This window comes from Podarcis bocagei (genome assembly GCF_964188305.1).
Source record: "Podarcis bocagei genome assembly, chromosome: 2".
In the NCBI taxonomy this organism is placed as follows: domain Eukaryota; kingdom Metazoa; phylum Chordata; class Lepidosauria; order Squamata; family Lacertidae; genus Podarcis; species Podarcis bocagei.
In genome coordinates this window covers 95,113,453-95,125,819 of record NC_138126.1, presented here as the reverse complement: position 1 = coordinate 95,125,819, position 12,367 = coordinate 95,113,453, and the positions used below count along the sequence as shown (strand labels likewise).

The following is a 12,367-nucleotide window of genomic DNA, read 5'->3' as shown; positions in this document are numbered from 1 at the left end:
CTCACCCCTCCGTCTGATCCTCCAAGGGAGAGTCCCTTCTCTGCTATTCTGTGGACGACACAACAATTTCAAATCAGAACTGCAGCACAGCCTTTTACCATTTAATGCCACTTGTCAAACCAGACCTGTCACAGTTGACACAGGAGGAACAGAAAGGTCAACTTACACTGGCATAACAGTGAGCAAATCAGAATTCTTCACACATAGAACCCAGCCAGGGGGGAAAAACAGAGGCAGAGGATTTCCTAGCAGAAAAAGTTGTCATATTGCAAAGCAGGGGTGGCTGACCTGTAGTCAGTGAGCTAAATCTGGTTCCCTCAGATCTGTAATTTTAAAAAATGCTACATCCACTTTGACACTTTCTGGTGGGTTGACCATTGCTGAGTGCAGCCCAGTGCCCTTAAAAGGTTAGCTGCCTCAGTGCCAAGGCGTGCCAGACAATACAAAGCCCAGATTTATCCCAATCATTTCCAGGCAATGGGAAGAAGCGAAAGCAAATGCTATTTTTCTTAGTCCAGAAGTCTGGGAATTTTTGCTAATGACAAATAACCAAAGTTAAGACCATTTACTCCAGTTGCAATGAAATACTGCTCTGTCAGGATGCAAAGCCCTGCATGCAGAATGAAAGAGTTTAATGACTCAGTTGAGGTGAAAGATGATTCCCCACCTTACTGAAGAAACTGCTGCAGAGTAGGATCACAGTGAATTAAAGTAACCCCACTTCTTCCTATTGCTAACTGCAGAATATTTACACAATGCCCTGGTTCAGATGCACATTTCCCAGTTTAGCAGCCAGGAACAAGCACTTTTACAGTCTGTTCCCCCCACCCCACTCGCCTCCACAGCATGCCAGTCCCAGTTAGCTTGAACTTCTGGTCCCCACTGTGTTTAAAATTAGGCACTGTGATTTAATGTCAGTTTACTAACCAGAATCTTAAAATTGCAGTTTACACATAGCTTAACATCCTGGTAAGTAAACTAACACTTAAGGAATTTCAGTAATAGCAGGTAACAATAGCTTTAGCTAATCAAATCACTATGTCAAGGTTGGATGTGAGCAGAAGGGGTGAGAGAACATACTAAATGGCTATTCTTGGTCATGGCAAATACTTGGCCTAGAGTGAAGGCAAGCACAACACCATACAGAAACCTTCTAGCCTGTGTATTTGCAGTAAACACTTGTAAAGCAAATGCATATTTTGGTGGAAAACAGGCTTCTAGAGCTCTGGGTTCCAGGCTCTTAATTTGGGAGTGGGATGCAAGATTTGGAGCCTTGGTTTAAAACTCTGAGTAGACCTAACCACTCATAATGCTGCTGCCAACATACCACTTAACTGTAATTAAGGCAACTGGTAAGAATTCACAGTCCAAAAGCAAGCGTTAATTCCATGGCCCACACATAAATTGCTATCCATGATTAGGCAACTGGGAGCCTTACGTCTGCAAGAGTCCCAATTTGCAAATGTTCCATGGACTCCTTAGTTAACCTTGATCAGCTTGTTCTCTCACCCTCAGATCCCAATTTATAAATGGGAACAATGACCCCTCACAGAATGACACTGAATGCAAATGCACAATAAAAGCATGAAACATCTTTCCTATTAAAAAGCTCCACAGAAGTGTTCACTAATAATCAAGAGCTGCATGAACTGTAGGAAACATGCCTCGGATTAACTGAGATATTACCGGAACCCCCCCCTCCAAAAAAATGGGGGAAACCTAGGTAACTCCAAACCAATGCAAGGCCTTAAAAAATTACCTTTCCCCACCTGCCCTCCTTGCAGCATCTTTGCCACCTCACAACCTAATGGAGCAAAGCAAAGATCGTACTGTATGTGGGTAAAAGGTAGAAAAAGGCTGCAGGTCAAAAACCAGGAGGGCAGGAAGGGAGCTGAAGTCCCTTTGTGTTGGGGGTCTAGACTCCCATGATCCCTGAATTGCAGGGGGTTGGACCAGATGTCTCTTTGGATCCCTTCCAACTCTGCAATTCCCCACCCCCTAAATTTGATGCTGCAGCTTCCTTCTACTTCCCACCTCCACTGGAAGCTATTTCACTAATTTCTATGGAGACTGCAAGGAAGCTCCCAGAGCAGATTCAGAAGGTGTGGGTGGCTCTAACCTTCCCCAAAGAGCCAAATGGCAGAGGTGGATGGCATTATCCTTCAGCTTGGATCAAGTTCCAAGTGGGATGGGAGTTTGCCCCTAAATTTAGTTTGAGCCTGACTCAGGAGCAGTGGCGTAGCGTGGGTTGTCAGCACCCGGGGCAAGGCAAGTAATTTGCGCCCCCTAACCCGTGGATTTGCGCCCCCTAACCCGTGGATTTGCACCCCCTAACCCTAACCCCCAGATGTTGCGCTCGGTGCGGCCAGCCCCCCCTGCACCCCCCACGCTACGCCACTGCTCAGGAGACTTTCACCTACTGTATACCATCAATCATAACATTTATTGTACTAGCCAAAGGCCATGGCATCATTCACAAAGGAAACAAAAAGAAAAACAACAATAACCATAAAAACCATAAAAACATCAGGCACTGCAAATACAATAAACCACGGTCACATCTCCTAGAAATTATTTGTTGCATACTGTCAGGGGACTGCCATCGGAACAGGAGAGGGAGGCAGGGATGCTGTTGGGATACAGGGAGCCACAGAAACTTCTGAGGAGCAGTTCCACACCTCCAGTGCAGCAGAGAGGGAAGGGGGGAGCCAAGGGAGGGGAGGGCTCGAAGATGCTGCTGAGAACCCAAGCGCCTCACCTAGCCCAGCTGGCCAGGAGGCACACACGTCACTTCCGTCACCCAGCCTGTGCAGAGGGGTGAAACGCAAGGAGGGGAGGCGGAGGTTTGGGGTGTCTACGTTCTTATGTTGGGGGAGAAGCCAGAAGGGGCCACTCCCGTATTCTGGAAGTGACTAAGACGGACATGAACTTTGGAGATCTGCACTGTAAATAGTTTGCACAATAAAAACCTGTAAAAGACAGGTTTGGAGTCCTGCCTGGTTACTCGCAAGTGACCTCCAGTAGCACCTGACACATACGATAGAATAGCAGGAGGTTCTCAGATAGAATGTGCCAGCTTAAATGTCCGAATCAGCTTTGCAATTGACCGCTATTTTATCTAGTTCTTTTCTCCTGATCTTCTTACGATATACGATATCTTTATTGTCATTCTCCCATACAGAACAATGAAATTGAAAATCTACATAAAACATTTAAAAACCCCTAAAAACTCTGAAACCCCATTTTAAAATACAATATACTATACAATATACTTCTTAGCTGCCACATATAGTGCTACTTTATAAGTTACAAAGTCATCAGTATCACTCAGCAGCCATTTCACCCCTTCTGCCCTGTTCAATGTGTTCCATTTGTAAGCAGGGGTTTTATAAATCGGTCTCTTGGTTCTATATATAGCGGGCATTGCAATAAATAGTGGTACAGGTCCTCTACGCAAGGTTGCCCACGCAGACAAAGTCTCTCTTTGTACTGTACTTTGCCGTACTGACCACCCACCACCGCCAAGGGCATCGACTGGAATCGTAATTCTGCAAAAGCGATTCTCAGTACGGCAAGTGGGAGCTTTGTCAGATAACTAGCTCAGATTTGCTCTGTTTTGATAAGTGGGAACCATGGTGAACTTTTGGTAGAGGCAATCGTGGTTAAATCCCTTTCTGCATCGGACCTGAAGAGACAATCTCTTAAGTGCCTCTTATCCATATTCACAATAATAATAATAATAATAATTTTTTATTTATACCCCGCCCATCTGGCTGAGTTTCCCCAGCCACTCTGGGCGGCTCCCAATCAAGTGTTAAAAACAGTACAGCGTTAAATATTAAAAACTTCCCTGAACAGGGCTGCCTTCAGATGTCTTTTAAAAATGGGATAGCTGCTTATTTCCTTCACATCTGAAGGGAGGGTGTTCTACAGGGTGGGCGCCACTACCAAGAAGGCCCTCTGTCTGGTTCCCTGTAACCTCACTTCTCGCAATGAGGGAACCGCCAGAAGGCCCTGGGCACTGAATGATCACCTGAAGATCTTGTAACTGATATTGGGTCAAGAGGCGTTGGATGCACCTACTGTATACAGGCACCCCTAACCATTATCCTGCACAGAAGCAGTGTCCACACTGGCTGTGAACCCCTGAAATATAAGATGGCAGAGAAAAGAAAGGACCCTGCCAGGATATACACACCCATCCTTTGTTCCCATCTAAAAGGCACAAAAATAGTAACAATGGTGTCAACTTTCAAAAAGGAAAACACAAGCATTATCCTAAAGCCTTTAAGACGATTTCTGAAAAGAAAATTTACCTACGGATTCTCTCAGCTTCCTCCCTGCTGATTATGGCATCTGTTATCCCTCTTCCACACTTCCGAGGAGTGCAGCCTAGAACAGACATATAAGGAGAGAGACAGAAAAGACAGTTCAAACATCCATCACCTACTTCATCTGCTTTTACATGTGCCATAACAACAACTTCTACTCTCTCGGGAAATTTGCTAAGATTGTAGTGCAAAGCATGGGATCTGCTGTGGTTTGCAGAACATCAAGGATTTCAGCTACCAATGCTAAACATGTTTCTAATCCTCATGGCTGGAGAGTAAACCTTGAATCAAGCCACTGGAAATGACCCACAAACCAGAGCCACAATTATGAGACTTTTGCATTCTATAATTCTCCACATCACCATAACCCTGAATTCATGTTTTCCTATAAGTGATGCATTGTTAACAATATGTCCTCTGTTTCCTCTCCTTCCCTACTTTCAACAAAGAATTTGACAAAAAAAAACTGGAAGTGAACGTTACCTGATTGCAAATGCTGAATTTTTGGTTGATGAAAAAGTTACAGTATGAAACTTATGACACCCACCTATGTCATTACAGTTAATAGATTCACTTAATTCACCCAGTGGTTCTTACATGTCATGGAAAGCAATATTACTTCTTTTTTGAGTTGCTTTATTGTCTTCTGGCTGTTATACATAAGCAAGAGACTGTGGCATTCTAAGTCCACGGTTGGAGAAAGAATGGCCTTGCAGATGGGGTTGGATTCCAACTCCCATCATCTTTGATCCTTGGCTATCCTGCCTGGGGCAGGTGGAAGTTGGTGTCCCGACAGCTTTTGGGGGGCAACAGGCTCCCCATGTCTGTTCTCATCAGACATACTACAGGGAAGCATGTACACTTTGAAATGATTAAGTTTCAAAAGCAAGCATGCGGATTCTTACAGATATACAGTGGTGCCTCGCAAGACAAAATTAATCCGTTCCACGAGTCTCTTCGTCTAGCGGTTTTTTCGTCTTGCGAAGCAACCCTATTAGCGGATTAGCGCTATTAAAGGCTTAGCGGCTATTAGCGGATTAGCGGATTAGCGGCTAAAAGGCTATTAGCGGCTTAGCAGCTTAGAAAAAGGGGGGGAGCGGGGGGAAATCGGAACACTCGCAAGACGTTTTCATCTTGCGAAGCAAGCCCATAGGGAAATTCGCCTTGCAAAGCAGCTCAAAAATGGAAAACCCTTTCGTCTAGCGGGTTTTCCGTCTTGCGAGGCATTCGTCTTGAGGGGCACCACTGTGTGTGTGTATGTATGTGTGTGTGTGTGTGTGTGTGTGTGTGTGTGTATATATATATATATATATATATATATATATATATATATATAATATTCCTTGCTTTCCCTGAAACAAATCTATTATCTAATCCATCAAAAGAAATAGACTTGATACACTTGGGGGAATGTGCAGCTTGCTACAGATGTTTGCCTATTCTGTAGCTTGGCTCAGGTTCTGACAGCATACAGAATCTCTAGAAGAATTTTGGGTTACTTAGACCTCTAGCAGATTGGAGGTTCTTGCCCATAACAGAGTTTAAATTTTCTTAAAATGATAAAGTCGGTTTAAAACCAATTTACCCATCTTTAATCATTCCCTCAGTCCTGGAGAAAATAAAATGTGCGAAACACCAAAAAGATCTCAACATGTACATATGTACATAAATACCCTGTCTGAAATATTCCAATCAACTGAACAATCAAGACAATCATCTTTAACATAACAAGTTTTCTTATTCTGTGCAAGTACTGCAAACAGCTCATATTAGTAATCTGTTCTGCCTACTTAGTTTTACATCTTTGACTTCTACAACACCATCTCAACATTTCAGACAGAAGCAGGGGAATAAACATTGATTAAACTTCAAATGAAGTAAGCAACAAATACTGAGTTATGAGGTTGATATTTGGGAATAAGACCTCTGAGAATTAAGGAACCTTCAGGATGAGGAAAAAGCTGAGTGAAAGAATGACAGAAGGAAAAAATAAAAAGGAATATACTATTTATACAGAAAACCATAAGAGTTCTGTTTAAGTAAAAAGTGACTCTTAACTTTGTAGGACCATTTATTACCATTCAAACCAGTACATTAGGCAAGAGTTAGAAGTGACTTCTCTCCTTCACATTGAGGGAGGGGGCTTTTTCTGGGTGCATCTGATCCCTCTTATCTGCTTGCCAATTGCCACTAGGGAGCCAATACATTAAAAAAGCAATGGCAGAAAACTCCCCACCCACCATCATTCAGGAACAAAAAAACCTGCAGGAGTGCAGGCTGGGATGGAGAAATGAAATAAAGTTATGTTTATGACTGGGCAAAAGGTACATTCTGATGTGAATTGGGAATGGTTGGGGGGAAGAAAAGGGGTAAAGAAAGATGCCAACTGCTAAAATATTGGAGGAGAAAGAAGGAATCCTTTTCTGCTTCTTAAGTTGGAACCATGATGCCAGTAAGGTGACAGGGAGATGTATATTTCTTGCCATAAAATGTGAAATAGCCTCCCAATAGCTGTTTGTCTGTCCCTTCGCTTTTGGCCACTTTTAAGCAGGCATATAAGACTCTATGATTCCAGCAGGCATTTTCTAGCCAAATAAAATGATGGTATGGTCCATATGGTGCTGTTTTTACTTCTCTGTGTATCTTTTATTTTATTGAGAGGTTCATTTAAAATTTCATGGTGACTTGTGTTTTTAATTTCTAAGCCACCTTGATTTGGATTTTAATCATATCCAAATCAATGAATAATCTCAAAATAGTGTGCTAACCAGCTTGCACCAGTGTGGTAATCTCATCAAACAGCTGCACTAGACACGACTACACTGTGACACCAGGCCAGAGATAGGAAGCAGCACTGATCCAACAATTACAGCAATGGATCAACTCTGAAACAGGCAGGATATAAACTACAACTGCCAACCCTCTCCTCGAGAACACCGAACTGGATTAGATCTGGCCAATCACCAAGTTGGACACAAAACATTTATCTAGAGAGATAATCAGAAGCTTCCTAAAAGTGCAGAAAGCTCTCACTTCCAAGAGCAGGATGAATATAGAATAGAACATCATAAGCATCTCAAGAGTGCCCTCAAGTGGGAACTTGGTAACACAAGAAAGAGAAAAGCAACAGATATGAAAAGCAAGGACAGAAGAGTCCTGCTGGATCAGACTGAAAACCTACTTAGTCCAGCATCCTGTTTCCAGAAGATGAGGGCACTCTCTTGCTGTCATCCCCCAGGGACACCAATTCAAAGGAATGGTGCAATTGATCTACATACTACAGTGGTACTTCGGGTTAAGTACTTAATTCATTCCGGAGGTCTGTTCTTAACCTGAAAGCCTGGTCAATTTCCAGTCCCAAGTATGGAGGCCAACTGTGAAGGTCGAGTTTATGTTATAACACCAGCAATCTCCCATTTCAGTCCTTCATGAACCACCTGAACTGTTTGAACCACCTGAATTTGTTAATATTTAAATTTGCCAGTAAACTGGAATCTCGTCTCACTATTTGCCTCAACACTCCTAACCCCTTCTTGGAAATCTCTGTTCAAGCACAGGTTATCTACTGGCAAAAATATCCACCCACCTTACATCTTACAAGTGAAAATGGATGCAAATAATTCATTAAGCTTCTTTGTAAACTTTTTATTTTCCTTTAGCACAGCTTCAACCTCCTTGTTGTCTAGAAGTCCCACCTACCCACAAACTGATTTCCTGCTTCTGAAGTATGAAAAAGATTGGGGGGGGGATATATTTTTAGGAATATGTTCCTAAAACTGCTACCCTCTAATTATTATTGGCTGCTTTCATTTCCTTTGCTGATTTTTTTTTTTAACTTTTTGTTTCCCTCATTCATTTGTGCAAAGCTTTCATTTTTTGTAGAAGTTTTCATTTTCTGGCTTCCTTGACTCTACTCATGAACCATGCAAACATCCTCTTTGATTTGGTAGTAGCTTTACTGACTCGTGGTATACACTGTAGCTGAGAATCCATTTCTATGATTTTGAGCAACACCCAAGCCTTGTGCAGTTTTTTCACCCTACTGACTTTCCTTTTCAGTTGCCTTTTTACCAGCCCCATATTTTTAGGATGTTTCCTCCTTTGAAACCGAATGTGATCAGTTTGGATTTTGGATTTCCATGGCAACTGTCCACTTAGAAATATGTTGAATTTGTTAGTACAATGACCACCCATTTCTCATTGATGCAACAACACTGCCACATCTTATGTGTCACTTGGGATTACGTCCAGGGTTTGCCTCCCCTCTGGTCGGTTTATTTTGACATTCTTAATTATGATCTCTCTGACCATCTCCTCATGTGCAATAGAAACCTCAGAAAAAGAGGCAAAATCTAGTCCAATTCAGGGGACATCAATGCAGGCAGGAGAAGAAAGTATTAGATTTATCCCGAATTGTGTCTTTTCTTCATTGCTCAAGTAGAAGGGGCAGGTGTATAGTGATATTACAGCAAAGAGCCTGTGACAGCTATTGCTTCTGAGGTGAGAGGAGACCTGTGACAGTTTAGAGTTACATTTTCCTGTTTTTTGGCAAGCCTTCTTCAGCACTGCACTAGCATAAGTCATGATGCACAAATACCTTCAAAACGTTTGTGGCTGTCATAGTCCTCTGAGCAGGGTACTTCGATGAATTTGTATTGTAAGCTTTCACCTTGATGGGCCAGTACTTCAGTAACTCCGTCTTCACCAAGCAAGTAGCTGCCACTCAGGAGGTAGCCGAGCATGGCAGATGACAGGAGGAATGCCACTTTCAGCCATTTCCGGCGTGAGTCTTTCTGGACACTGCCTTTCACGCCACTGAAAATAAACAAAACAAAACAAAATCCCCTTGTAAGAGAACAGCAACTCCAACCACAGTGTTGCATTTTAATAAAGAGGTATTATTTGGGGAGCAAGTCCATGCTTAATCCTCATCTGCAGAAATTGAGGCTATTGGAGCAAGTGAAATGGGCACTAGCAAGAGGAACATGCCAGTGATCTGACTTAAGAGTGTAGACAGAGGGCTAGATTTGACTAACCCAGGGTCTAGCAGACGCCAGCGCAAGACTCTTGCTAGTGTAATGGGGCTTCTCCCCATACAGACATGGCCTCCCATAAATCCAGTATGGAGTATCAGATGAAACTCTAGAACAGTGCATGATGGGGGAGGAGGGACACCTTTCCATCTTGCAAGCAAAAATTCTTGCACTGACAAAATGGTCAATTTAGTATGACAAATTCCATTCCAAGCATCTATAAATATGATTTGCAACATGCTCTATAAATGAAGGAGATATACTGAAAATCTTACTTTGTGGGTCACCTCTGCAGACAGTCTATTAAACAGACTGTGCATATTAATCAAGAGCCAGGCAAAAGTTCAGAATTCATAGTATTTAGAAGTTGGTCCTTACTACAAGATTACCTAGGAGAGTACTGGCTTGTCATCATTTCAGCCATTTACAGATCTTCACCCTCAAAACCAGCAGTGGGGAACCTCTGGCCTGAATATTAGGCTTGCCGTGCCTCACCACTTGGCCCATGGCAGTCATTTCAGCCAAGCTACACTCGTCTAACCTACATCTCATGCCATATATGATGTCAGGTGTAGGGCAAGTAAAGATGCAGCTGGGCCAAAAGAGCTGATGAATGGTACCTACAAGTGCAAAGACCTGTGCAAGCCACTGTATACCCGGCTCTCCATCCATTAGCTGATTGGCAAGTTTTGTGGTGTGCTGTGCACCTGGCTTTGCAAGCACTGACAGTCAGACTTTGATTTCAAATTGCATGTGCCAAAGTTGGTCACCTGACATCAGGTGATTGACTGGAGGGTGACCTGTTAGGATCTGCCCCCCTCTGCCTGACCACTGCCACCTCCCCACCCTTGTTCTAAACACACATGGGCACAGAAGAAACCAGATACCATGGCCAAGTATATGTGAACTCCAGCACAAGCCTATCAAAGTACAGTGGTACCTCGGGTTAAGAACTTAATTCGTTCCGGAGGTCTGTTCTCAACCTGAAACTGTTCTTAACCCGAAGCACCACTTTAGCTAATGGGGCCTCCTGCTGCCACTGCACTGCCAGAGCACGATTTCTGTTCTCATCCTGAAGCAAAGTTCTTAACCCGAGGTACTATTTCTGGGTTAGCAGAGTCTGTCACCTGAAGCGTCTGTAACCCGAGGTACCACTGTATACCTTTGACTCAAAAGCCTTGTTCAGATGGAGCTCCAAATCCATCATCCAATCTCAGCTGTGAGAAAAACAGCCTGAAGCTGCTGAAAAATTCATCCCGAACAATTCACTCTTCATTAATAAGACATGCTTTACTATAAATATCTGCTCCTCTGAATTCCATAGAGACTCTGAACACCTGTGCTCCAACTGTTCTCTCTGAATCAACATAATTAGTAGTGGAGATGGAAAGGGTGTTTTTATAAGAAATGCTGCATACCCTCAATGCTTTATTGTGCCGTCCTTCCCCTTGAATATGGGGTTGAATCCAATGTTAGTTATACTCAGAGCAGATCCACTGAAATAGATAGACATGCCTAATTTGTGTAATTGCAATGGGTCTATTCTGAATAGAGCTTAGTTAGATGCAACCCATGGTCTTCTCTTCTTTCCTCACAACAACTTGCAAGACAGATTAGGATGAGCATCTGTGACTGGTCCACAATTACCCAGTGAGCTTCAGGCTTCTCCCTTGGTCTAAAGCCAACACTGCAACTGCTGCTACTGGGCAATAATTGAGAGTGTGTTAAAGAAAAGGAACACAATGACCCTAAAGTAATGCAATGAGTCAATGCTAGTAAGCTTGCTACAGGGGTGTCAAGCCCAAGAAAGTACTACGTGAAGAAGACTCAAGAAAATAATTAACACTCAGCAAAAAAGGGGGGGTTAGTTCTATAGAAAATTCAAATTCAGTGTACTACTAGTTACACACTTTCCCCCAATGTATTCATCTGTAATCTTCACCCATCACACTGAACAGAAGTACAAAGTATCATTTCACTACAAGTGCTTGTGTGAGTGTGTACATTTGTTGGTTTTTACTGCTCTATTATACACAGACCCTACACTCATTGAAATTTACATATGAACATATGTATGGCCCTGTAGTGTTTTCCACATGTGGCAGGCAACTGAAGGCCCCGCCTTCTAAGATTCAGGCATCACCTGGGGGGAAAGCCAACATTCCTGACACCACGCAGCAAGAAATAAGCAAGCTCCACCGAGCTCAACGGATCTTCCTCCAGTGAGTTTCATAGGTTAAAAAAAAGGTAAAGGACCCCTGGACAGTTAAGTCCAGTCAAAGGCGACTATGGGGTTGCGGGGCTCATATAGGATTACAACGGAGTAGTAGAAGCCGTATTTCCTGCTTACTGTCCCCAGCCTGGGCCTGGGACCACACTCAGGATGGATTTCCCTGCGCCGACACGCAACACAACCCCAACCCCATGCACACAGGGTTACTTGAAAAGAAGCCCCATTGAATTCATCAGAAGATTGCTCCTAGATTAGCACGCTAGGATCGCAGTCACACACTCCGAAGCCAAACCAACTGGAAAAAGTGTCTCCCTACCTATCAATAATGTGATGACATTATTGATATACGGGCAGGATGGTGGCATTGATGAGGACCATGCGTTTAGCATTGGGGGGGGGGGCAAGGTTTGAGGGCGCTCTCCCGGGAGCGCAGCCCCTGGAGGGAGAAGAGGACAAAAGACGCGCGCACCCTCCTGACTCCGCTTGCAGCTCGCAACCCTTGGTCCCCTCCGGCAGCGGCCACGCGGCGCTCGCCGGACAAAAGGAGGTACCTGCTGAGACGGCGGCGCTCCTCCGCCCGAGCTCCTGCGCCAGCCCCGCCGCTCTCCGGAGTGCGGGAACCCGCTCGCCGCTGCGGAGCCATCGCGCGGGAACTGAGCAGCTGCGCACGGGGCGCGAGGATGTGTCAGCCTCAGAGCTTCCACTCCAAGCAGCCGGGAGCAGAAGGCAGGGGAGAGAGGGAGGGAGAGCGCGAGAGCGAGACACCGAGG

General features: G+C 44.0%; 1 protein-coding gene across 1 annotated transcript in view; it reads right to left on the bottom strand.

Annotated features, from left to right (window-relative positions):
* Window positions 1-12,329, bottom strand: part of OGFOD3 (2-oxoglutarate and iron dependent oxygenase domain containing 3) — a 39,395-nt gene extending 27,066 nt beyond the window's left edge. Inside the window, exons 1-4 of the mRNA XM_081185443.1 lie at window positions 12,149-12,329; window positions 8,929-9,146; window positions 4,317-4,392; window positions 6-48 (exon numbers count right to left, since the gene is read on the bottom strand). Of these exons, the coding sequence (XP_081041569.1) occupies window positions 6-48; window positions 4,317-4,392; window positions 8,929-9,146; window positions 12,149-12,240 (429 nt within the window). The 5' untranslated portion in view covers window positions 12,241-12,329. The remainder of the gene's footprint in view (window positions 1-5; window positions 49-4,316; window positions 4,393-8,928; window positions 9,147-12,148) is intronic.
* Window positions 12,330-12,367: the final 38 nt, after the last annotated feature.